Below are 26047 nucleotides of genomic sequence, written 5' to 3'. Positions count from 1 at the left end.
CCTCAATTGTCCCTCATCAAATCCTCACTGTTTTAGAACTTGACGTTAGTTCCCTATCTAATATGGGGTGGTTTACCATTACACCAAGTCATAATACACAGTGGTCTCTCTCCCTACTATGTTATGTAAGAGTTAATGACCCCTCTGGAATTGTCCCCCGAATGCCCTCGTGGAGACAGTTCAGGATGCGTCTTTGGAGCCAAAGGGACAGAGACAGACAGACGGACAGACAGGCGAGTGGCCTTGACCCGAACCTAATCTCTGTTGGATGGGTGCCTGTTCTAAACAGCCCACCAGATAGCTCTCTCTGACAGAGACGTATATCCCCCCGACTCCTTGCTCATTCAGCCCCTCTGGATCAGGCCAAGGGAAGGAAGTCTAATCTGAGAAGTTTCTGGAAGCGCCAGTAGACGGAGCCACTCCTTGCTCTGACTACTTCCGGTCGTGTGATATGTCCCTGGTTCTGTGCCATGTCGAACTCTGACCCCAAGGACAAAATTCCTGTCAATATAGTTCCTTCTCTCATTCATTGATCCCTCTCACTCTTTTTCTCTCTTCCTGACTTACTCCCTTCTCCGCTCCCCCTCCTCTCCCTCAATTGTGATGTGTTTTATTTTCTCGTCCTCGTAGTTTCTCGTCTTTGTATTTCGATCCAACCTAAACCAAATATACACACATGAGAAGGACCAATCAATCACACAGGTTTTCTTGTCTTTCAGCAGAGCATTCTGGCTGGTTGTGTGGGGTCTGGCTGCAGCCGGCAGGCCTTCACACACACACACACACACTGACCGTTAACATGGAGGTCCAGAGAGAAAACAATCAGTGGTCTTTTTTCCAGCCCTCAGTTTTCAACCTAACACCTAGATCACCAGGAAATACATGGACTTTGTTCCTCCAACTCCAAACTCATTGCAAACTCAATGGCTGCTGCTCTCTCCCCCTCCCCTAGCCTCTTCTTGGCAAAACACTGAGCACATACCTCTTGTGAGTTTGTGCAATGCAGTATAGCTAATTGTGTTTGTTGTTGTTTTCATGATATCCATTATCATGAAATTAATTGTAGTAACACAGCAGACCTATTTAAGTCCTCCCATTCCAGAACAAGATGTCCATCTGTGTGCTACAGTAACTGGAATGCAACGGGAATAGCTATGAGAACATTGATGGGGGAGAAAATGAAACAATTGTTGAGACAGGATCCAAAGGGAAATAGATATCTGCTCCATCCATCCATCTGCTCTGTATAGTATATAAATTGACTAGTCTCTTGGGCTATAAAAAAAAAAAATGCTTTTAGAAGTATGGTTGTCTTTTTACGACTCAGGGTTGGGATCAATTCTGAATTGAGTCCGAATTTCTCTTTAATTCCAATTCAATTCTTGAATTTGAATTGAATTTCAATTGGCCACACCCCACAGGAAGCAGAATTTGAATTTGAATTAAAGGAAGTAGAATTTAATTCAATGAAATTCAAATGGCTAATTTATCACTATACAAATGTTTATTTTGACATATGGTGACCAATACTATGTAAAACATATGGATGAAACATTAGATTTCTAAAGACTCACTCTCCTTACATGCATTTTAAAGAATGACAGTAGTCTGGAAATATTCTAAGATCCTTTTGTAGGTTTATAATAATTCATAATTCACTTACATATTATTAAAAATAACCAGAATGCATCAAACACTACAGAATGGAAGGGATCAACCTAATCTAATGAGAAAAAAAGAAAAAAAGACTGTGACAATAATATTTGAAATGGTATCTGTATTCTTTGCAGTAATAAGTGGCAGATGTTTTTGGTAAAAAATGTGTCAAAGGAATTAGACTTTCATGCTTAATGTCTCAGTTGAATTTCTTTGAATTGTTTTAAATTAAATTATGCTCCCTTTCATTTCAAAGTCTGCTTCCTGTGGGGTGTGTCCAATTAAAATTAAAATGTCAATGAATGGGTTGAATTGAATTAAGAAATTATGAATTGATCCTAACCCTTGCGCGACTCTTAGGTTACACTGAAACGTCACGTAACTGCCCCATTACAGTAGACCCCCTACTTGAGTGATTCATCTACAGTCCATTATTCCCCTGGCCTGGCCGGGGAACAGGGGAATGTGTGCTGTGGTGTGTATGCGCTAGGCTGGATGTATATATTTATACCCGTATGGAGCCAAATTCCAGCCGACTCCACTGACGCACAGAGTTAAAAAGGTCCCATTTCCCAGCCCCACTCAGGAAGCAAAGGAAAGACCTTGGCTCCAACGGGGTTGTGCAACCAGGCTCGTGGACACTTTACCATAATAAACATTCCTTTTCAAATGGCCCTGCTCTGCTCAGAGAATAAAGAGAGGGAGAGAGAGAGAGATGGAGGGAGAGAGAGAGAGATGGAGAGAGAGAGAAAAAAAGAGAGTGGGAAGGAGAGAGATCAATAGACAGACAGAAAGAGGGAGAGAGGGAGGAGGGTGAGGAAGAAGGAGGGGGGCATGCTTTAATGTGGCTGTTGTCAGACACATTGGGCAAACATGAGGTAGCAGGCTCTAAATAAGGCGCTGACACACCCGATTCTACGGTAACAATGAGCAGACAAACAGAGCTGTCTGGCCCTCCTAGAGGTATAGTAGCTTAATGACTTAGGGTCATATATAAAAAAGAATCCCTCCATGTACATAAAGGAAATGAAAAAGAATGGAGTGGATCATGTTAACAGACAGATTCAATCAAACTTGCCTTGTACATGTAGTGTATTTGTTTATAAACTACTGCCTAAGCACACACCTCTTTAAGAAAACTGGAAGAATCTACTTGTGAGAATAACCTGAGAATAGTAGTTAATAAGTAGTTTGTACATTTTACAGCAGCCTCCCCAATACTATTCTATGATTTAGTTTGGCCAGGGGTCAAAGAGCTACTGTGTATCATTATTGCAATACAGGTTCAATTGAATTTAACCCATAGTATCAGAATTTGGCATGCAATAATAGATAGATGGTCAAAGAGTCTTGAAATTAAATGTCTAATGTATTTTCCTTTACTCACCAGGTGGCCGATGACTCCAATATGAGATTGATTGGTCTAAATGTCAACGTCCAGAAAAAAGCCCTTCCCACAGACAATGAAGATATAGTGAGGTGGGCCACCGAGAAGTTTGGTGGGGTGACGTCTTTCACCACCGTCCAGAACCCAAGTAGCATCGCTTCCACAGGGAGAGAGGGTGAGACAGTCAGATACATACAACGTACCTCAAACGTACACAATTCACAAGTCTGTTTTGTTAAGATAAACTATGGTGGAAGAATGACAGATAACGTAACACATCTGAATAATACATCGTAATGATTTTACAGGAACAAAACTCCTTCCAACTGGCTCCAACAACTGTACTCTTGAAAACGAATGGCAGGCGCTCAAGCACTATCTGAAGTTAGAATCAAACATACGCTTGCTCAAATCCTGCTCGAACCAGCCTCCCGACAGCCACACTGAGAAAGAACTGTACATCGTCAACATCCCTGAGGATGTCAGCATTCGGTAAGACACCGAAGAGTCTCTTGGCAGAAAACATTAGCAACACTTTCCATGATAGTGGCATTATATAGGTGATTGTAATGTGTGTTGGTGCTCTTGAACTGTAAAGTAACATACTATTTTGTTGTTCCAGCAATGTCTCTGTGCACGTCATCAGTGAGAGGCAGATCAGTCTGTTCCTAAGAGGACCTCAGGGTACCATGTGGAGCATCCATGACCCACAGCACACCAGCTTCTCTGTAAGCACTGGACAACATCTACAGTTGGCTAAATTGTAGTATCAATGTCTGAAACTGAATCACCAATGACTCAGATATTTTACCTGCATTTTTCTGGTGTTCATTTCATGCCCAGTTCAGTATGCATGCATAACTGGGATTATTCTCTATGACTGACAAAGTTGTCCTATAAAGTTGTCCTCTCTACTATAAATTGTTAATTTGATCTCTTCTCTCTCTCTCTCTCTCTCTCTCTCTCTCTCTCTCTCTCTCTCTCTCTCTCTCTCTCTCTCTCTCTCTCTCTCTCTCTCTCTCTCTCTCTCTCTCTCTCTCTCTCTCTCTCTCTCTCTCTCTCTCTCTCTCTCTCTCTCTCTCTCTCCTCTCTCTCTCTCTCTCTCTCTCTCTCTCTCTCTCTCTCTCTCTCTCTCTCTCTCTCTCTCTCTCTCTCTCTCTCTCTCTCTCTCTCTCTCTCTCTCTCTCTCTCTCTCTCTCTCTCTCTCTCTCTCTCTCTCGCTCAGTCCAACAACGTGATCTTGCTTGCTGCCACCAGCATGATGCATAGGATCCCTCCCACGGTCACCATCTCCACAGACAATGCTGATGCTGTACAGAAGAAGGCCTTGGACCATTTCAGAGCCAGTACCATCACCAGCTACTCTGAGATCCGAACCGAGGGCACCATGGTCACACTGGTCCTGGGGAATAAGGACCACACTCCAGGTAAGATACAGCTAGAGTCACAGTAAGCACAGTACTATTAGTATCTAACAAGGATAGAATGACTAGGGAGTTGTGTTTAGACACCGTTCCTGTCAGTTTTCTGTACTCTTGACCATATTTTTTGATAATGTAAACAGTAAATGCAAATTCAGATGTAGAGTGACCAGTTCTACAAGCATAAATGCTCATACTGTTGTTTGGTATAAATGGTGCAAAACTGCAATAAAAATATGCTTTAGTAAGCTTTCTCAGTAATTGGTAGCGAACACTATGACATTGTTGCCAGCTAGCTCCTGTACTAGACTAGCCCTGTACTAGACTAGCCCTGTACTAGACTAGCCCTGTACTAGAATAGCCCTGTACTAGAATAGCCTTGTACTAGACCAGCCCTGTACTAGAATAGCCCTGTACTAGACTGGCCAACATTATTATTATTATTATTATTATTATTATTATTTAGGGTTAGGGTTTTTATTAACTCATCAGTTCAACTAATCTATATGGTGCACCTATCCTGTAGTATCCTGTACAAATGGATTCTTACTGTCTGGGGATTTTTGTGTCTTGCTGTCTCAGTCACAGAGGCTGCACCAACCGAGACCACCCCATCGCCCCCCAGCCCTCCTCAGATGCCTCTGCTCATGCAGCTGTACACCTCTCCAGACTACCGCTCCCCTATGGACCCCAACACCAAGGTGCAGAGCGACAAGAGGATCTACGCAGAGGTGAGAGACCTTTTATTTATTTCACTCCAGCACCCTCCCGCTCTTAGTAATCCGCTCCCAGTTCCTCAGCCGTCCCACATTCAATTCAAATCACATTTTATTTGTCACATGCGCCGAATACAACAGGTGTAGACCTTACCGTGAAATGCTTACTTATAAGCCCTTAACCAACAGTGCAGTTCAAGAAATATAGTTTTTTTTACTAAATAAACTAAAGTCAAAAATAACAAGAAAATGACATAACAATAACGAGGCTATATACAGGGGGTACCGGTGCCGAGTCAATGTGGGGGGTGTACAGGTTAGTCGAGGTAATTTGTAAAGTGACTATGCATAGATAATAAACATCTCACCCCCTAAGCCCACACCTTCACAACTGCACGACTCCTAACACAGAGAACAAACATCTCTTTAATAGTATGGCAATCTAGACAGGTATTAATGTTTGGGAGAGGACTTTTTAGAGAATAATTTTGATAGTATCGTACTACTTACAGTGGGGGAAAAAAGTATTTAGTCAGCCACCAATTGTGCAAGTTCTCCCACTTAAAAAGATGAGAGAGGCCTGTAATTTTCATCATAGGTACACGTCAACTATGACAGACAAAATGAATTTTTTTTTCTCCAGAAAATCACATTGTAGGATTTTTAATGAATTTATTTGCAAATTATGGTGGAAAATAAGTATTTGGTCAATAACAAAAGTTTCTCAATACTTTGTTATATACCCTTTGTTGGCAATGACACAGGTCAAACGTTTTCTGTAAGTCTTCACAAGGTTTTCACACACTGTTGCTGGTATTTTGGCCCATTCCTCCATGCAGATCTCCTCTAGAGCAGTGACGTTGTGGGGCTGTCGCTGGGCAACACGTACTTTCAACTCCCTCCAAAGATTTTCTATGGAGTTGAGATCTGAAGACTGGCTAGGCCACTCCAGGACCTTGAAATGCTTCTTACGAAGCCACTCCTTCGTTGCCCGGGCGGTGTGTTTGGGATCATTGTAATGCTGAAAGACCCAGCCACGTTTCATCTTCAATGCCCTTGCTGATGGAAGGAGGTTTTCACTCAAAATCTCACGATACATGGCCCCATTCATTCTTTCCTTTACACGGATCAGTCGTCCTGGTCCCTTTGCAGAAAAACTGCCCCAAAGCATGATGTTTCCACCCCCCATGCTTCACAGTAGGTATGGTGTTCTTTGGATGCATCTCAGCATTCTTTGTCCTCCAAACACGACGAGTTGAGTTTTTACCAAAAAGTTATATTTTGGTTTCATCTGACCATATGACATTCTCCCAATCCTCTTCTGGATCATCCAAATGCACTCTAGCAAACTTCAGACGGGCCTGGACATGTACTGGCTTAAGCAGGGGGACACGTCTGGCACTGCAGGATTTGAGTCTCTGGCGACGTAGTGTGTTACTGATGGTAGGCTTTGTTACTTTGGTCCCAGCTCTCTGCAGGTCATTCACTAGGTCCCCCCGTGTTGTTCTGGGATTTTTGCTCACCGTTCTTGTGATCATTTTGACCCCACGGGGTGAGATCTTGCGTGGAGCCCCAGATCGAGGGAGATTATCAGTGGTCTTGTATGTCTTCCATTTCCTAATAATTACTCCCACAGTTGATTTCTTCAAACCAAGCTGCTTACCTATTGCAGATTCAGTCTTCCCAGCCTGGTGCAGGTCTACAATTTTGTTTCTGGTGTCCTTTGACAGCTCTTTGGTCTTGGCCATAGTGGAGTTTGTTGTGGACAGGTGTCTTTTATACTGATAACAAGTTCAAACAGGTGCCATTAATACAGGTAACGAGTGGAGGACAGAGGAGCCTCTTAAAGAAGAAGTTACAGGTCTGTGAGAGCCAGAAATCTTGCTTGTTTGTAGGTGACCAAATACTTATTTTCCACCATAATTTGCAAATAAATTCATAAAAAATCCTACAATGTGATTTTCTGGGAAAAAAATTCTCAATTTGTCTGTCATAGTTGACGTGTACCTATGATGAAAATTACAGGCCTCTCTCATCTTTTTAAGTGGGAGAACTTGCACAATTGGTGGCTGACTAAATACTTTTTTCCCCCACTGTATGTATATAACAACATGCACGTTAGAGCGTGACCATATACAGTTATCGGAGCAAATACAACCACCAGCAAATACATCCACCAGAAAATACATCCACCAACAAATACATCCACCAGCAAATACATCCACCAGCAAATACATCCACCAACATCTCCCACCAGGCCTGCTCTAGGCTACAAAACAACACCCATACTGTAGTGTATTCAAACACTTCCAGGACTCCAATCATTCCTATCTTCACTTTCATCCCTCTCCTCTCCAGATCTCAGGGCGGACACTGGGGGAGATTGTCCTGACCATCAAGGTGATCAACTGCTCGGTGCGCTCCAAGGGCTCTTGCCCGGTGGTGAGGGACATGCCCTTCAGGCCAGAGGCATGCTCCTCCACTGTGTGCCCCAACAGTACCAGGGTTAGCTTCTCCTTAGAGCTGCTCCAAGACCTGGCCTCCACTAGCTGGGACCTGGAGTGCTCCGTCAAACTCTGCTTCAGCGAGGTATGTAGGTAGAGGAGATATGGGTGGTGGGGGGAAAGAGGGGTATTGCTTTATTGACTTCTGTGACAAAATATTTTTCTGTAATTTCTTTTTGTATCTTCCAAATACATTTTTCCATTGAGCATTTATTCATTAAATCTTGATTAAGTTTTTGTCTGACATATTTATTTCAACAGCATAACAGTAGCTATGCTTCTAGTAAGTGTACTTTTATAGTTAGACTGAATATGAAATATCATAAACAGAGTTGATTCTTAAAGTAATAGTGTGTGCCAGCATGTTTCACTAAACAATGTTAATTCTAAGCTGTAGCTTAGTCAACAAACCAAATCTCCAGTGAACTTTCACTTCATCATCAAGGCATTTTTGGTGTTTTGAGTTTACTTTAGTAGTTTTTAGTATCTTTGGCAACAAAGCACACTTAATGATCTGTATGTATCACTCTCTCTTTTGGTAATGTATTGTAGAAATGTGGAGATGGAGGAAGAGTGAAGAGGAACTTGGAGGTCACCCAGACATACATCCCACCACCAAGTGAGTTTAGTTTTAACTACAAAGTTTTAAAGCCTTCCAGCTTTGTTGTTGTAGTGTAATTTGTCCTTCTGGCAACCCCTTCCTTATATTTTCTCTTATCAGCTTTGGCACCAGGCAACATTTACAGTACAAATGATAATCCCATTGTTAGCCCTAAACAGGATTCATAAATTCATATTTGGGTATATTTTAAAACATGACTCTTCTCTGTCATTGAGATGACCCCCAACTTCCCCTATACTGTGCAATCGTTTTTCATTTAGAAAAAAAACAAACAAGATAGTCAAATGAAATCAGCACTAACACTGCTGTCAAATGCAACAATAGGAGAGCCACCGCATTGTCCTCCTCAACCCTCAAGAATTCCTCTATCGGAACATTCCATCATCCATTTCATTCCGGCCACAGCAGAGGCTGGCCAGTCTGTCTGTCCATCTCGGTTGTACTGCCTAGCATCGAGCTCCACTCCAACATTGGGCCCGTCATCATGGCGATGATGAGGTCAGGATATACAGAGAGAGACGGGTCGTGGAGGGGATGTGAGGTGGGGCCTCCTCCTTAGGAAGGCCTGCAGCCTGACCTTGTGGCCACAATCAGCCAGTAATGACCCTTGGGGGGATCCATTGTGTCCGAGGTCTGGCCGCTGGGCCGTCTGTCCAAACATGGGCCCCGGGCCTGGCGCTATTGTCAGAGACAGAGGCCCCGAACACAAAGGGGGGAAGGTGTTACTCTTCAAAGGAGGACAATCTCCGGGCAGATGAGTCAGGAACAAATATCGCATTCCTCAACCGCTGTAAGCCCAGAAGGGAAGCCCATAATCATGTTTTGGCTTACCACATAGCTCCCCAAATTTGGCCAACAAGTTATTTTTTCCTGCAATTTCCTTAGAGGAAGAGGATACAGGTTGGATCATCAGCTCATGTTGATGGTGTTTTAGGCTGATGCTGCCAGGCCCTCACTGCTCATTTTTGTTATTGTGTCCCTGTTTTGTCAGCCAACCCATCATGGTCCCTATGTCATGGAAAGGTAATGTGAGTACGTGGAGGGACTCAGGGACTTGCTGTGATGGAGGATGAATTGGAATCCGTGGCAAGGGATCAACGTTTCCTCCCATTAAACTGCAGGCAACTCCTCATTGACCTCAGCGCTCCTTTCATCCATGCCTGCCCACACAAAACAACTGGAGCCAACCAACTCTCTGACTCTTGGTTGCCTACGGTCATGTAGTCAGTTCCTGCTCAGTTCTTCTTCAGAATTCTGGCCAGAGAATTGGAGCTCAGTTGAGGCAGGCTGAGTAATACTAGCTGCTGCTGGGGGCCTCGCCTGCTTTGATTGGCCAGGATATGGCTCCCCCTCGGCTGTCCTTCCTGTTTGGTAGCTGTCCCCCAGAGGACTCTTGGGAGTCGTAGTGTCGTAGTGCAGGCCTGCTGCTGTTCGTCCCCATCCACCTCCTCCCCAACTGCGACACAGCTTCTACTTCCTGTCCCCGTTTGCTTTTCGGCCCATTCTGGAAAACAAATGTAAAGAATACTTTATAACAGGCTTCTGTTTACACATGGACTGGGACAGGGCCTTTGAGTCTGTAATGCTGTAGTAGATAATTCCCCTCCTATAAAGATAACTTTAATCACTTACAATCTAATTCATGAGATTTTATTGGATGTAGCCTCCACATTAGATTCATTACGATGCCACACAAGCGTTTCATTATGTTGTGACAGCAGAGCAGTGATGGATTTTAATAGGTTGAGGGGATAAATTATCTTTATTATTCTTATAGACTAATGCATGGAAACCATCAATAACAATATTAACAGGCTTGCAGGATGGTGGCAAGAGGTGCAGCCAAACAAACAGAATGCAGTTCCTCATCCTTCCTGCATCCTGTCTTTCCTGTCCTTCAAGAAAATGGTCAATGTTTGTGTAAATAAAATAGAAATTTGAAGACAATCATGGTACCAATAATTGCTTCAAATACACCAAATGTATGTCCTTGAACTTCCTTGAACCAATTATTTTAAAACCGCACGCAGAAGAACTTAAGGATAATTTAGTTGCTAATGGCAGCCTGCAGTACCCCGGTCAGCCTTCAACTTGAATTACTCAATGAGAGGTGGCAGCACTGAGCCAGCCTGCAAAGTCACTTCCTGGAGGGTCAGTGATATCGGGGATCCTTGTGACATCCCTACCCTCCTAACCTTTACACTAACCCTAACCTTAACCATAACCATAACCTAACCTTAACACTTACCTTAACCATTTTAAATATCAACGGGGTAGGGATACTGGATTGCACGGACGCTTCCTGGAGTAGCTCAAACTGCACATGTTATGTCTCCATGAGATGCCATCTTAACTGACTTAATTTGGCTTCAATGAGCTATTGAGTCTTCACATAGGAATGAATGGTGTCACGTGACTGATGGCTTTGTCCATTCATATATACAGTCATTGTTAAGACACAGGATGGCTTCTGCCCAGAGGACTGATGATTAGCTTCCTCCCAAATTCTCAGGATCCATGTTGGAGATTTCAATTTGGGAAGAAGCAGATGTTGGGGAACTTGTGTGTGTGTCTTCGTGTGTGTACGTTTGTGCACGTATGATCACGTGCTTCGATGCACACGTGTTTGTTTGTGTGTGTGTCTGTCTGTGTATGTGTGTGTTTGTGTGTGTGTGTGTGTGTGTGTGTGTGTGTGTCAGAGGCCTGTGTCAGTGCCAGAGCCTGTTTTCAGCAAAGCAAAGCTGATTTGAGAGTTCCTTCGAGGGAGAGCAATTTTGTCTCAGCCGTTGGCTCAAGAGTTGTTTTGTTTGCTCCTACGTCTGTAATTGCTGGAATGGCTTGTGTGGGACAATGCCACACACAGGCTGCCCAGGGGGCACTGGCAGGGCCAAGCAGTGTGGTCACAAACTTAAATTCACATCGCATGTTGAGAGAGCCAGAAATTCATCACAACAGTGATAACCATTTGTTTCCACAAACAGATTTGGCCTCAATTGTGCAATGTGCTTGAGACAGAGAAAAATGCATGAGCTTGTAATGTTAACTGATTGTGTGCTGAGAAACACTGATATCCATGGATATCCAACGACTCTACTAAACACCCCAATGTGAGACATGCATTCATGTGTTTCTCCTGTGTGTTCTAGTGGCGTGGATTGACTTTGGTCTGTCAGCTGTGCTGGGCATCGCCTTCGGAGGCTTCCTGATCGGAGTTCTGCTCATCGGAGCTCTGTGGTTAATCAAGATCCGCACAGGTGAGGCGTAGTCCGCCTATCTCTTTTGTGGTGTTACATTTACATACCATACAAAAGTGTTTTTAAAGGTCTCTTTCTCTTGATTTGAGGTCCCTTTTCATTTAAACGTAATTTTAAAACTGTATTATTTTGTTTTATGGGATCTAGGATACCCCACCGGACTGGATGTAGGGTCGACTGCTGCAAACCTCTCGGGTAAGATGCTAGTCACTGTTTCTGAGTTCTATTTTCCTTGAAGGGGGAATAGTAAAGTAGGCAAACCATATGGATGAGGTAAACCTGTCTCCTCCTCCTTTGCTGATCTTTCTCATGATCACTATCCCTTAATCAACCAACCAATCAGTCAATCAGTCTTTATTATCCCAGAGGCAATTGGTTTGCAAGCTGAAATTGAGTTTGACAAATTGGTTAAAACAATTGGTTAACATAAATAAAATAAAAATCCTTTCTCCCCAGGATGTCCTTGCTCTCTGACCAGCAAACGGCAACCTGTCTCCAACAACCCCTCCCCCTCTGAGAACAGTAGTGCCAACGCCAGCATTGGCAGCACTCAGAGCACGCCAACCAGCAGCATGGCATGACACCATCAGCACCACTGTCTCCCCTCTCCGTCATACTGAGGGGGCTCCATGCTATTTGGTCGCTCTTTCACCATGCTTAAGAAAGCATCACCCCCCTCTCTTTAGTCACACCACAATCACGGCCCCGGCTCCAAGCAACAGGAAAAACAAAGCATATCCCCAAGAACTAACAGGAAATTCACTGCATTCTTTTCAATGAATTGTGCCTCTCTGATAGCGGCACAATAAGAGTCAGTCAGGGGGGAAAAAAGAGACAAAAGATTGACTTTTAAAAACATTATTAGATAAACTGTTTTGCCTCTCAACATCCACAATTGTTGTGATAGGAAATGTCAAGGCCCCTTTTTCCAGGCAATTTAGAGATAGATTCTGGACTGACATCCGTTCTTTCACATTGACTGTAGTTTGAATAAAAAGGTGTATTACTGTATACGGGTGGCTGGAAGACACCATGTCAGATTTAAAGATTTCAGACAGTAAAAAGCTAGAATATCCAATGTTCTCTACCAACACCAAGGGGTATCTGTCTTCATATGATTTAGGAAAGATTGGGAAAAGGCTACCTCTTAATTTATGTAGATGTCGGATTGTTAAGCATAAGCTTGACAATGGGTTCTTCTGATGAGCTAGTGAGATAATTGTTTTTGTTTCTCTCTTTCATTCCATTTCACTTGAGTTACATCATATTGTTTTCCTCCGAGGCGTGTCTTACATACAAGCAGAATTTATATTTATTTTCAATGTTACACTATATATACAAAAGTATGTGGACACCCCTTCTAATTAGTGGATTCGTCTATTTTAGCCACACCTGTTGCTGACCGGTGTATAAAATCAAGCACACAGCCATGCAATCTCCATAGACAAACATTGGCAGTACTGAAGAGCTCAGTGACTTTCAACGTGGCAGTTAGTCAAATTTCTGCCATGCTAGAGCTGCCCCGGTCAACTGTAAGTGCTGTTATTGTGAAGTGGAAATGTCTAGGAGTAACAACGGCTCAGCCACGCAGTAGTAGGCCACACAAGCGCACAGAATGGGAACGTTGAGTGCTGAAGTGCGTAGCGCGTAAAAATCGTCTGTCCTCGGTTGCAACACTCACTACCGAGTTCCAAACTGCCTCTGGAAGCAATAACTGTTCGTCGGGAGCTTCATGAAATGGTCGAGCAGCCGCACACAAGCCTAAGCTCATCATGCGCAATGCCAAGTGTCAGCTGGAGGGGTGTAAAGCTCGCCGCCATTGGATTCTGGAGCAGTGGAAACGCGTTCTCTGGAGTGATGAATCACGCTTCACCATGGCAGTCTGACGGACAAATCTGGGTTTGGCGGATGCCAGGAGAACGCTACCTGCCCCAATGCATAGTGCCAACTGTAAAGTTTGGTGGAGGAGGAATAATGGTCTGGGGCTGTTTTTTATGGTTCGGGCTACGCCCTTTAGTTCCAGTGAAGGGACATCTTAACACTACAGCATACAGTGACATTCTAAACGATTCTGTGCTTCCAACTTTGTGGCAACAGTTTGACAATGTCCCTGTGCACAAAGTGAGGTCCATACAGAAATGGTTTGTCAAGATCGGTGTGGAAGAACTTGACTGGCCTGCACAGAGCCCTGACCCTCAACCCCATCGAATACCTTTTAGATCAATTGGAACGCCGACTGTGAGCCAGGCCTAATCGCCCAACATCAGTATCCGACCTCACTAATGCTCTTGTGGCTGAATGGAAGCAAGTCCCCACAGCAATGTTCCAACATCTAGTGGAAAGCCTTCCCAGAAGAGTGGAGGATGTTATAGTAGCAAAGGGGGGACCAACTCCATATTAATTCTTATGAATTTGGAATGAGATATTAATCGAGCAGGTGTCCACATACTTTGTCATGTAGTGTACTTTGGAGACTTAGAAATGAGTTGGTTTTATAGTAATTTAAAAAATATATAATAATTATCTGAAATTGCATTATGTCTAGAGACACATTTCACTGTCCTCAATGCAAATCAAAGTCAACACCAAAGCAAAAGTTGTTACCAAAGAAATTGCGAGAAATTTGTAAAGATGAAAAAAAGATTGAAAGTCAAAATGATTGAACTCAAGAATAACTATGTGGCATTATTGTAATTTAGGGTGAAATTATTTATGTCAAGTGCCAAGAAAAATGGAAATCAGATGTGATAAATCTTTGAACCGTAAGTGTAAATCCATTCTATGTGTAAATGTACAAATGTAAATGTATTTTGATTGTATTGCCTTTTTTTACCTCTTTGAAATTGCTCTCACAATACAAAGTAAAACCTTGTGGTTATGACCTGGTGGGTATAAAGACATTCCCTTCAAACATTCCATTCAGCCATGTCTCTTAAAGAAACAGCAATACTGTACCAAAAGTATACAGTATTTATATAAAATGTAATGTTTTTATTGTAATGATTGTACTAGGTATTTTATAGTTCAATATGCCAATGTACAGAGACAAAGAGTCTAATGTATATTTGTTAAGCAGTTAATAATTAATTTGTAATTAATTTGTTTTGATACCATCACCAAAAGCAGCAATCTTAAAACCAAGTGAGCTCCTCAACCCAGCACTGTGTTTTTAATGGCCCAACGTGTTTTTGTTTTCATCTGAAAAATGATGTAGCTAATAATGCATTGTGTGAGTGTTTCTGTGCGTATGTGCGAGTGAGTGCATGCATGCAAGTGTGCATATGTGTGTGTGTTTGTGCATACAGGCGTGTGTTCATGTGTGTGTGAATGTACTTTAAGATGTGTACACTCAGAGGAAAACAATAGAAATTGCCACCTGAGTATTTGTGCAATATGATGAGTTAATTCTGTATGTAATGTCCATGCAGTTTATTTTGTAGAAGTGTTGTTTTATATATTCTTATTTTATCAATTCTATAGCTTCTGTGTTATTTTCTATATTTTCCAAAGAACTGGGACTATTCCCTATTGTGGCACTTATTGAATGCACAGTTTTTTACTTTTATTAATTTGTAACCAGATGGCCATAGATTTATACTTTTTATATTCCAGTTTAAATCCTATGATTAGTTTTGTTCTTATTAATTTCAATAAACATCATTAAAACTACCATCAAGTAGCTAAAGCCAAACTTCAGAGCCCACATTACTGGTGTTATGTTAACATTTGTTGTTGCCCTAACTTATTCTGTTCAACTTTTCCCTCACCCTAAACCCCCTGCCATACAATAACAAAAGCTATCTTCTCTGATTCGAGATACCGTGTACAGAATCACCCTCTGTTTGTTATATTGCCTGCTGCTGGTGTGATAGGCTGATGCATTCCATTTGTAATACTGTGGACCAGGTCCCAGCAGCACTTAATTTTGTTGGGGGTACAGAAACTAACCTCATCCACCACCAATATGCAACACCCACCTGATGCAAAGCAGCCATTGTGAGCTAAAACCTTTAACTCACGACAGTCAGTGAATGAGTGGCGTCCCCCTGAGCTGAACCTCCAAACAGGCAAGCAGCAGTGGATTGAGGGAGAGTTGTAGTATCAGACAGTCAGTGACAGCTAGGCTCTTTGTGAGTACTGACAGAACACAGAGTAAATCAGATGGGCTGTCAGTTAATCCAGTTGTTAACCCAGCAGATTCCTGCATGACCTCTGGCTCTGACTTCCTCTGCTCAGAGATGCACACATGCCAAGCAATCTTCCACACACTGCATGTTTTCCTGTTCTCACAATAATAGACTCGCAAAGTGAGGCAAGCAGATAGTGTATGTGTGTTTAAGACAGTGTATGTGCATCTGAGAGTGTGTGTATTCGAAAGGTGTCTATTTCAATCCAGAAAGGAGAGGGACTCTTTGTTATTGAGTGATCAACTCAACGCAGCTCTCGAGATGGGATGCTCCCAAATATACAAGGTCTACGTGGGGAAGCAAAATGTAATCCAGTATTTTTGTAATCACATGCAATGGGAGTCATTCAAACAAGCTGATCACTTTTTTATGCATTATGACAATCAGTTTGTATTGCTAGTAGTATGGGTTGGGATTATGGTTCATTGTTTAGCTAGCTACATGTCTAAACAAAATACTTCACTTCGCCAGATGATTACATGACCCATCAAGTTAGCCAGGTGTGTCTGGGGGTGATTACGGCCATCTATTGTATTTCATGAACATGTGTACGTCTAGACAAGAGTGACCCATCCACTTAGCTAGATGTGGCTGGGGGGTGGTTATAGCATTTCTTTCAGATGACCCATCAATTTAGACAAGTGTGTCATTTAATAATAATAAAATATGTATAAATACTTTTCTGGACCCTTTCTATTTTTTTAATTGCTATTATTCAAGTATGCAAATAACCATTTCACTCTACTGTTTACACCTGTATCCTGTGCATGTGACACATCAACTTTTGATTTTATATAGTGTGTGTAATGTGAAGAACAATGACCTGCACCAAAGTCAGATTAGGATATAGGCCAAGGACTAGATAAAGTGTATTTTTACCTGGAGTTTTTCGTTATTGTATGCTACTCCTTTAACCACTTTTAGTCTTGAAATCTTTGGTTGTTTACTACACTACCTTACTCACTCTGTTAAGCACATGGCCTCACATGTGAATCTTTAAAGAGATGGGTGGGCCTAAGGCTTAAGAAGGTGTGAATGATGCTACATAGGTGTAATCAAAGAAGAGCTCTCCAGTAGGTGTATCAAAACTGTCAGGGTTGAGTGTAGAGGTGGTGTAGAATCAGGCGCAGGACACACAGAGGTTACGAACAGCGTCTTTAGTAAAGTCCAAAATGAGCCAAACACGGCAACAGGCTACAGGCGAACTTTACGCACAACAGTAAAGTATGCTAAGGCGCACAAAGTGCGGAACTCTCTCTCAAACACAAAATACAGAGAGAACAGAAAATGTCGAACTAGCACACAACGTGACACGGAAACAATTACACACAACACCTGACCAAACTCAAGATAACTAAATAGGACACCTAATAAACACTAATAAGGAACAGGTGTAGCAACACAGACAAAACCAATCAAACATAGAAACATAGAACGGTGGCAGCTAGTACTCCGGAGACGACGACCGCCGAAGCCTGCCCGAACAAGGAGAAGGAGCAGCCTCGGCCGAAACCGTGACAGTATCCCCCCCTTGACGCGCGGCTCCAGGAGTGCGCCGACCCCAGCCTCGGGGACGACCAGGAAGACGCGGAGCAGGGCGCGTGGGATGACCATGATGGAACTCGGTCAGCAGAGACGGGTCTAGGATGTCCCTCCTCGGCACCCAGCACCGCTCCTCCGGGCCGTACCCCTCCCACTCCACGAGATATTGGAGACCCCCCATCCGGCGTCTCGAATCTAGGATGGACCGAACAGTGTACGCCGGAGCCCCCTCGATGTCCAACGGGGGCGGAGGAGTCTCTTCTATCTCATAGTCCTGGAGTGGACCAGCTACCACCGGCCTGAGGAGAGACACATGGAACGAGGGGTTAATATTCTTGTAATCAATGGGCAGTTGTAACCTGTAACACACCTCGTTCAATCTCCTCAGGACTTTAAACGGCCCCACAAACCGCCGACCCAGCTTCCGGCAGGGCAGGCGGAGGGGCAGGTTTCTGGTCGAGAGCCAGACTCGATCTCCAGGTGCGTACACTGGCCCCTCACTGCGGTGGAGATCGGCGCTCGTCTTATGTCGACGGATGGCCCGCTGCAGGTGGACGTGTGCAGCGTTCCACGTCTCCTCCGAGCGCCGCACCCACTCATCCACCGCAGGGGCCTCGATCTGGCTCTCATGCCAAGGTGCCAGAACCGGCTGGTACCCTAACACACACTGGAAAGGGGTTAGTTTAGTGGAGGAGTGGCGGAGAGAGTTCTGTGCCATCTCTGCCCAGGGAACATATCTCGCCCACTCCTCCGGCCGGCCCTGGCAATACGACCTCAGAAACCTGCCCACATCCTGGTTGACACGTTCGACCTGCCCATTACTCTCCGGGTGGTAACCCGAGGTAAGGCTCACCGAAACCCCCAACCGTTCCATAAACGCTCTCCAAACTCTGGAGGTAAACTGGGGGCCTCGATCAGACACTATATCCTCGGGTACCCCGTAATGCCGGAAGACGTGGGTAAATAGAGCCTCAGCGGTCTGTAGGGCAGTGGGAAGACCCGGCATGGGAAGGAGACGACAGGCCTTCGAGAACCGATCCACAACGACCAGGATGGTGGTATTCCCCTGGGAGGGGGGAAGGTCTGTAACAAAATCCACCGAGAGGTGAGACCAGGGTCGTTGTGGAACGGGCAGGGATTGTAACTTACCCCTGGGCAAGTGTCTGGGCGCCTTACACTGGGCACACACCGAGCAGGAGGAGACATAAATCCTCACATCCCTGGCTAACGTTGGCCACCAGTACTTTGTGCTAAGGCAGTGCACTGTCCGGCCAATACCTGGATGCCCAGAGGAGGGTGACGTGTGAGCCCAATAAAGGAGTCGATCCCGGACCTCGAGCGGGACGTACGTCCGACCCACCGGACACTGTGGAGGGCTAGGGTCGGTGCGCAACGCCCGCTCGATCTCCGTATCGACCTCCCATACCACCGGTGCAACCAGACAAGACTTAGGTAGTATGGGAGTGGGCTCTACGGACCTCTCCTCCGTGTCATACCGCCGAGACAGTGCATCTGCCTTCCCGTTCTGGGACCCAGGGATGTAAGTGATCTTAAACACGAACCGGGCTAGAAACATAGTCCACCGAGCCTGGCGAGGATTCAGTCTCCTAGCTGCCCGAATGTATTCCAGGTTACGGTGGTCAGTCAAAATGAGAAAAGGGTGTTGAGCCCCCTCAAGCCAATGCCTCCACACCTTTAGGGCTTGTACCACGGCTAACAACTCCCTGTCCCCTACGTCATAATTACGCTCCGCCGGACTGAGCTTCTTCGAATAAAAAGCACAGGGGCGGAGTTTAGGTGGTGTGCCGGACCGTTGTGAGAGAACGGCCCCGATACCGGCTTCAGACGCGTCCACCTCCACTTGGAATGGTAAAGCGGGATCCGGGTGCGCCAGCACCGGAGCGAGGTAAACAGGTCCTTCAGTCTCCCAAAGGCCCCGTCCGCCTCAGCTGACCACCGCAAGCGCACCGGACCCCCCTTCAGAAGGGACGTTATGGGAGCTGCCACCTGTCCAAAACCCCGGATAAATCTCCGGTAGTAATTCGCAAAACCCAAGAACCGCTGCACCTCTTTAACCGTGGTTGGGGTTTGCCAATTACGCGCAGCTGACACACGGTCAACCTCCATCTTCACCCCTGACGCAGACAACTGATAACCCAAAAAGGAGACCGACTCCTGGAAGAACAGACATTTCTCTGCCTTGACATACAGGTCATGCTCCAACAACCTCCTCAACACTCGGCGCACCAGGGCTACATGCTCGGCTCGGGTAGAACTGTACACCAGAATATCATCTATGTACACGACTACTCCCTGCCCCTGCATGTCCCGGAAAATCTCATCTACAAAGGATTGGAAGACTGATGGAGCATTCATTAACCCGTATGGCATGACGAGATACTCGTAATGACCGGAGGTAGTACTAAATGCTGTCTTCCATTCATCGCCCTCTCTAATGCGCACCAAGTTATATGCGCTCCTGAGGTCCAATTTTGTGAAGAACCGTGCCCCGTGTAATGACTCCGTCATAGTCGCAATCAGAGGGAGTGGATAACTATATTTTACAGTAATCTGATTGAGACCGCGGTAATCAATACACGGGCGCAAACCTCCATCCTTCTTCTTCACAAAAAAGAAGCTCGAGGACGCGGGCGAAGTGGAGGGCCGTATGTATCCCTGTCTCAGAGACTCGGCAATGTATGTCTCCATCACCCTCTTCTCCTCTTGTGACAAAGGATACACATGGCTCCGCGGGGCGCAGCTCCTGCCTGGAGGTCTATCGCACAATCCCCCTGTCTATGAGGCGGCAACCGCGCCGCTCTCGTCTTGCTAAACACGAGTGCTAAATCCTCATACTCGGAGGGAATGTGCAGTGCGGGCATTTGGTTTGGACTCTCCACCGAGGTCGCCCCTACGGAAACACCCAGACATAGCCCCTCACACTGGGCAGACCACCCCCTTAAGAGCCTTCTCTCGCCACGAAATAGTAGGATCATGGGTAATCAACCAGGGGAAGCCCCAGTACCACCGGATACGCAGGAGAGTCGATCAGATAGAGCTGAATCGTCTCCTCATGACCCCCCCTGCGTCTCCATCCTATGTGGCACTGTGACCTCCCTAATCAACCCGGATCCTAACGGACGGCTATCTAGGGCATGTACTGGGAAAGGATTATTGACCGAAAGAAGAGGGATCCCTAACTCTACACAGAATTTACGATCTACAAAATTCCCAGCTGCGCCTGAATCTACTAGCGCCTTATGCTGGGAACGAGGTGCAACCTGTGGAAAACAAACAGGTATAGTTATGTGTACGACAGAAAGCTCTGGGTAAGTGGGGCGCCTACTCACCTGGGAGGACTCCCCAATGCGTGGCCTGCCTTCTCTTCCACCAGGAGACCCTCCCTAGCACCTAGCCGCGGTGTGACCTCCACGGCCACAGTTGGTGCAGGGGACGGCCCCCCTCGGGCTCCTTCTCCTCTGTTCTCTAGCGCCAGCACCTCCGAGCTCCATAGGACTCGGCTCGGAGGCGCTGGAGGGTGGAATGGGCGACCCCCACCCGGGACGCCCGCGAGTGGCGAGCAGGGTGTCCAGCCGAATGGCCATGTCAACCAATTGGTGAAACGAAAGCGTGGTATCCCTACACGCCAACTCTCGCTGGACGTCCTCCCGGAGACTGCAGCGGAAGTGATCTATGAGGGCCCGCTCATTCCACCCTGCATCTGCCGCTAGAGTCCGGAACTCCAGTGCAAACTCCTGAGCGCTCCTCATCCCCTGCCGGAGGTAGAATAGACGCTCCCCCGCCGCCTTCCCCTCTGGTGGATGGTCAAACACTGCACGGAAGCGGCGGGAGAACTCCGCATAGGTGATAGTAGCGGCGTCTATTCTCCTCCATTCGGCGTTGGCCCACTCCAACGCCTTGCCGGTGAGACAGGAGATGAGGGCGAAAACGCTCTCGTGTCCCGAGGGTGCCGGGTGTACGGTGGCGAGGTAGAGTTCCACTTGCAGCAGGAACCCTTGACACCCGGCAGCGGTGCCGTCGTACGCCCTCGGGAGCGAGAGCCGAATCCCACTGGGTTCCGGAAGTTGGACAGGCGGACTGATCGATGGTGATGGTGTAGTAGGTGGAGGCATGGGTACCCCGCTGGTCTCCCATCGATGGAGGGTGTTCATAACTCTATCCAGAGCATGTCCGATTTGATTGATCCTGTCCTCCTGTCCACGAAGACGCTCCTCGATAATTTCACTGGGTGCGGTAGCTCCTGCTGATTCCATGATCGGTGTGTAACTATGTCAGGGTTGAGTGTAGAGGTGGTGTAGAATCAGGCGCAGGACACACAGAGGTTACGAACAGCGTCTTTAGTAAAGTCCAAAATGAGCCAAACACGGCAACAGGCTACAGGCGAACTTTACGCACAACAGTAAAGTATGCTAAGGCGCACAAAGTGCGGAACTCTCTCTCAAACACAAAATACAGAGAGAACAGAAAATGTCGAACTAGCACACAACGTGACACGGAAACAATTACACACAACACCTGACCAAACTCAAGATAACTAAATAGGACACCTAATAAACACTAATAAGGAACAGGTGTAGCAACACAGACAAAACCAATCAAACATAGAAACATAGAACGGTGGCAGCTAGTACTCCGGAGACGACGACCGCCGAAGCCTGCCCGAACAAGGAGAAGGAGCAGCCTCGGCCGAAACCGTGACAAAAACATTAAAGGGCCTTTTTCTTAAAAGTGGGTTTACAAGTTTATCAACTTTCAAATAATTACTTTCCCATTGTTCCTCAACTGCAGTGTATGATATTCAGTTTTGTACCTCTGGGTCTCTACTTTTATCCAATGTAAAAAACACAATTTCAAATGTTACTACATAAGATCGAATCGAGGTAGTCGGTCAAATATTTTGCAACTAATAGAGTACATACAACCTGAATACATTAAAACTCCCCTGGAGAGACAGGAAGAATAAAGTGGCCAAGTATCTAAACTCTAGCTAACTATTAAGTCACCCCACACAGTTCCCTCCACAGGAATACCTTTTTATGTTATCAACTTTTTTCTGAAACGAAAGCAGCAAAATAAAGTCCTTATTCATAGTGATCTGTACTGGGCTGCTGTGTTAGAAATAAGGCCTTAGATAACAGGGCTTGGTTGCACCTGGGTATAATGTGTCTCTCTATACAGGATGTCACCCCTCAGGATTGTTAAAGTTGTTAGAGTCTGTCATCTTAACAAAATGGCTGCTCCAATTCTAAACGAAAAAATGCAGTGTTGTCGTGGCATAGGGAATTCCATAATTCCTTTTATGGCGCACTGACCAAACTCAAATTATACCATATGCATTTGTATGTTGTCTTTTGAAAAATGTATGTTTTATTTGTGTATCAACCGTCTTAATAAAATGAATAAACCAAAGGAATAGTTTGTGACTCTTATTGTGATATCTTCAGAACTACAGTATTATGATTCCCTTGCTGCATTACATGTAAGAGCAGGGTTGAAGACACAGGGGAGTTAGCACTGCAGAACATAGCTGCTGTGAGACTCAAGCCGCTGCTATACATTGGGTCTCCCACAATGTTAGACACACAGTATCAGAGAGCAATTATAATATAGGCTAGCAAGCTGGGCCGAGCACTTTCACAGGCAAGGCAGGGAGCATCACACATGAAGCCAGCAGCGGCATGCTTTTAGACTTCAATTAAATCACTTCAGATCATGATGGGAAGAAAGGAACAATTATATGTTTTTAAACTAGAGCAGTTGGAAATTGTGTATTCTTAAGTAGCACACAATTATTAATTTGGTCTTCAAGGATTCGTGCTCTCTGTAAATTGCAAAGTTGACTTTTCCACTCCCGTGCTGTTGAATGTCAGCATTACATGGGATATAGCACACCCTTATTACTGTATGTCAAAGTATACATTCATACTGCATGTCTATGGACGGATTAACTGCCTATAATATACAGTGCCTTCAGAAAGTATTCAGACCCCTTCCCTTTTTCCACATTTGGTTACGTTACAGCCTTATTCTAAAATGGATTAAATACATTTATTCATCATCAGTCTACACACAATACCCCATAATGACAAAATGAAAACAGATTTTTAGAAGTTTTACGTATTTATTAAAAATAAGAAACGGAAATACGTTATTTACATAAGTATTCAGACCCTTTACTATGAGGATCGAAATTGAGCTCAGGTGCACCCGGTTTCCATTGATCATCCTTGAAATGTTTCTACAACTTGTTTGGAGTCCACCTGTGGTAAATTCAATTGATTGGACATGATTTGGAAAGGCACACAGCTGTCTATATAAGGTCCCACAGTTGACAGCCCATGTCAGAGCAAAAACCAAGCCATGAGGTCGAAGGAATTGTCTGTAGAGCTCCGAGACAGGATTGTGTCGAGGCACAGATCTGGGGGAAGGGTACCAAAAAACTAGAGGCTGTAATCGCTGCCAAAGGTGCTTCAACAAAGTACTGAGTAAAGGGTCTGAATACTTATGTAAACGTGACATTTCCGTTTATTTTATATGCATTTGCAAAAAAATATATCTGTTTTTACTTTGTCATTATGGGGTATTGTGTGTAGATTGATGAAAAAAATAAATAATTTAATGCATTTTAGAATGAGGCTGTAACGTAACAAAATGTGGAGAAAGTCAAGGTGTCTGAATACTTTGAGACATATTTTGAGGCAGTTGACACACAAACACTTAGTTCTCTCTGACTCAAGCTTTCACATTAGCTGTTGAAAGTTGTCTGTGGATGTTGACAAACATGTAGTTAATGATCTAAACATCTGCCTTAAATTATTTTAAGTTGATTGGTTTTCATTTAAAATTGGGCACCTGCACTCGATGGTGAAAATGGTCTGTTAAATTCATATCAGCCAATCGGGTGTGAAATGTTTTAGGTCTTACATCTGCAGTAACACTGTTTGAGTGCTTGCATGGTGTGCTTCAACAGGGCAAACCATATTAGAGGTTGACTTATAACTGAACCCATCTAATTCAAGAATTGTAATTAAGTGCGTAAAAATAAGTTTGTTGAATTTTTGTATAATTGACAACATCATTGCAGTTGGTACATTCAGTCATGTAGGAGTCCGAGTGTTTAAGGTTCATCATTGTCACTCCTGGGATGTTTCTCTGGACTCCATTGTGCTGCTCAGTACTTCCACTGAAGCATACATTCCAGTACATATCAACTAAAGACAGCTACTGTACTCTATTATTGGGAAACACTGACTGGTTCTAGCCCCAGGGAAGGTGCAGCAGCCTACAGTCTAGTTCATGATTAGCCCATAGCAGTAGACCATAGAGAAACCCATGGCTTTTCCAGAACAGTGTTGAGCTTAATGTATGTTCAGTCCCAGGAGACAGTTAATGCTCATTTAAAATGTACCACAAGGCTTGGTATCCCATTCACCTACCCATTACTAGTTTCCTTTGACTTGAAACTTGGAAATCTATATGAAATGTGCTTAGAAATGTAATTTTCCCAATTGCCTTTTGTAGCCTTCTATCACGTTAGCATTATTCCAGGTATTTTCACAACCCTGTTCCTTTATTAGAGGGTTCATAGCAATATTCATATTCTGACGCGCTATACATTACATTATTTCCATTATAATATTACTTCCAAGTTCATATGACATGGTTGAAGCTATTACATTTGAGTAGGGCAGACAAAGCAGGACATGATATCTGAAGGTAATGTTGACCTTGTCATTTATGGAAAAGGTCAGTGTACGTTCACAGTGTCTATTGACCTGTCATTTGTCTGAGTGCACCTGAATTATACGAAGATTGGTCCCGTCATTGGTCATCTGTCCTATGCTCTTACATGGATAGGCCTAGTTCATGGTTTACATTCCCTTGTGATTCATCATAGATGAAAGGATTGGATAGGGTTTCCCCATATGACATTCACATACTTTGTCCTTTTAGATAAGCGGTCAAGAAAGAAAGGGTCAAATAAAGATGGCTATTACTGAGTATAAAATGTTTTATTTCAGCGGAAACTGTATGAATGCAGTTTTCCCTGACAACCACCAGATGCTGCCAGATTGTCCCATGTGCCAGTATCTTCCAGTGGGTCTCTGAAGACGACAACATGGAGAGGAATGCATGAGGAAACAGTACAGGATGTTCATCAATGGATGTTGTTGTCAGGGGTTACCAGGGTTGGGTAGGTGACTTTCTAAAATGTAACAGTTACTAGTTACGTGTCCAAAATTGTAATCAGTAATTGGTGTGTCATCATAGTGGTTTCAGACTTGTGGTCGCTAGCTCGGGTGGAACAAACTAAAGCTTGTGCCTGTTTTCAATGCTGAATTGAATGTCATTGAGAAAACAAAGGTTTCATAATGTATTTTTTTACAAACATCCTTTCTGAATTTAAAATTAATCGAAGAAGTAATCATCTAGTTTTCAAAAGTATTTCTAACCATGTTACAATATTTTTGCTGCTAACGTAATGTATTACAGTTAGTTTTTTTGTAATCAGATCACATTACAGTAATCAGTTATTCCCCAACCCTTGGGGTTACAATGTGATGTCATGGACAGACACACATCACCTAATATTTAGTGAGAAAAACATGTACAGTTGACAAAGCTGTGTATAAAGGTTGGAAACATAGTCCAAAAGTAGAGAAGTTCCCAAGATTTCTCTTGAAATGTTCTGTTACCAATATCATATTGAGAAGACGCGAGGCTACAAGACTGTGTT

At 44.4% G+C, this 26047-nt stretch overlaps 1 protein-coding gene across 1 annotated transcript in view; it reads left to right on the top strand.

The window, feature by feature from the left end:
* LOC121582485 (endoglin) overlaps positions 1-12940 on the top strand; it is a 55117-nt gene extending 42177 nt beyond the window's left edge. The window contains exons 5-14 of the mRNA XM_041898304.2: positions 3047-3218; positions 3352-3535; positions 3666-3771; positions 4269-4470; positions 5047-5195; positions 7539-7769; positions 8237-8303; positions 11453-11560; positions 11708-11755; positions 12017-12940. Coding sequence (XP_041754238.1) covers positions 3047-3218; positions 3352-3535; positions 3666-3771; positions 4269-4470; positions 5047-5195; positions 7539-7769; positions 8237-8303; positions 11453-11560; positions 11708-11755; positions 12017-12141 — 1392 coding nt within the window. The 3' untranslated portion in view covers positions 12142-12940. The remainder of the gene's footprint in view (positions 1-3046; positions 3219-3351; positions 3536-3665; positions 3772-4268; positions 4471-5046; positions 5196-7538; positions 7770-8236; positions 8304-11452; positions 11561-11707; positions 11756-12016) is intronic.
* Positions 12941-26047: the final 13107 nt, after the last annotated feature.

The sequence above is a fragment of the Coregonus clupeaformis genome, chromosome 15 (assembly GCF_020615455.1).
Source record: "Coregonus clupeaformis isolate EN_2021a chromosome 15, ASM2061545v1, whole genome shotgun sequence".
In the NCBI taxonomy this organism is placed as follows: Eukaryota; Metazoa; Chordata; class Actinopteri; order Salmoniformes; family Salmonidae; genus Coregonus; species Coregonus clupeaformis.
Note: the sequence above shows the minus strand (reverse complement) of the source record. Positions and strands in the feature narration are given on the sequence as shown.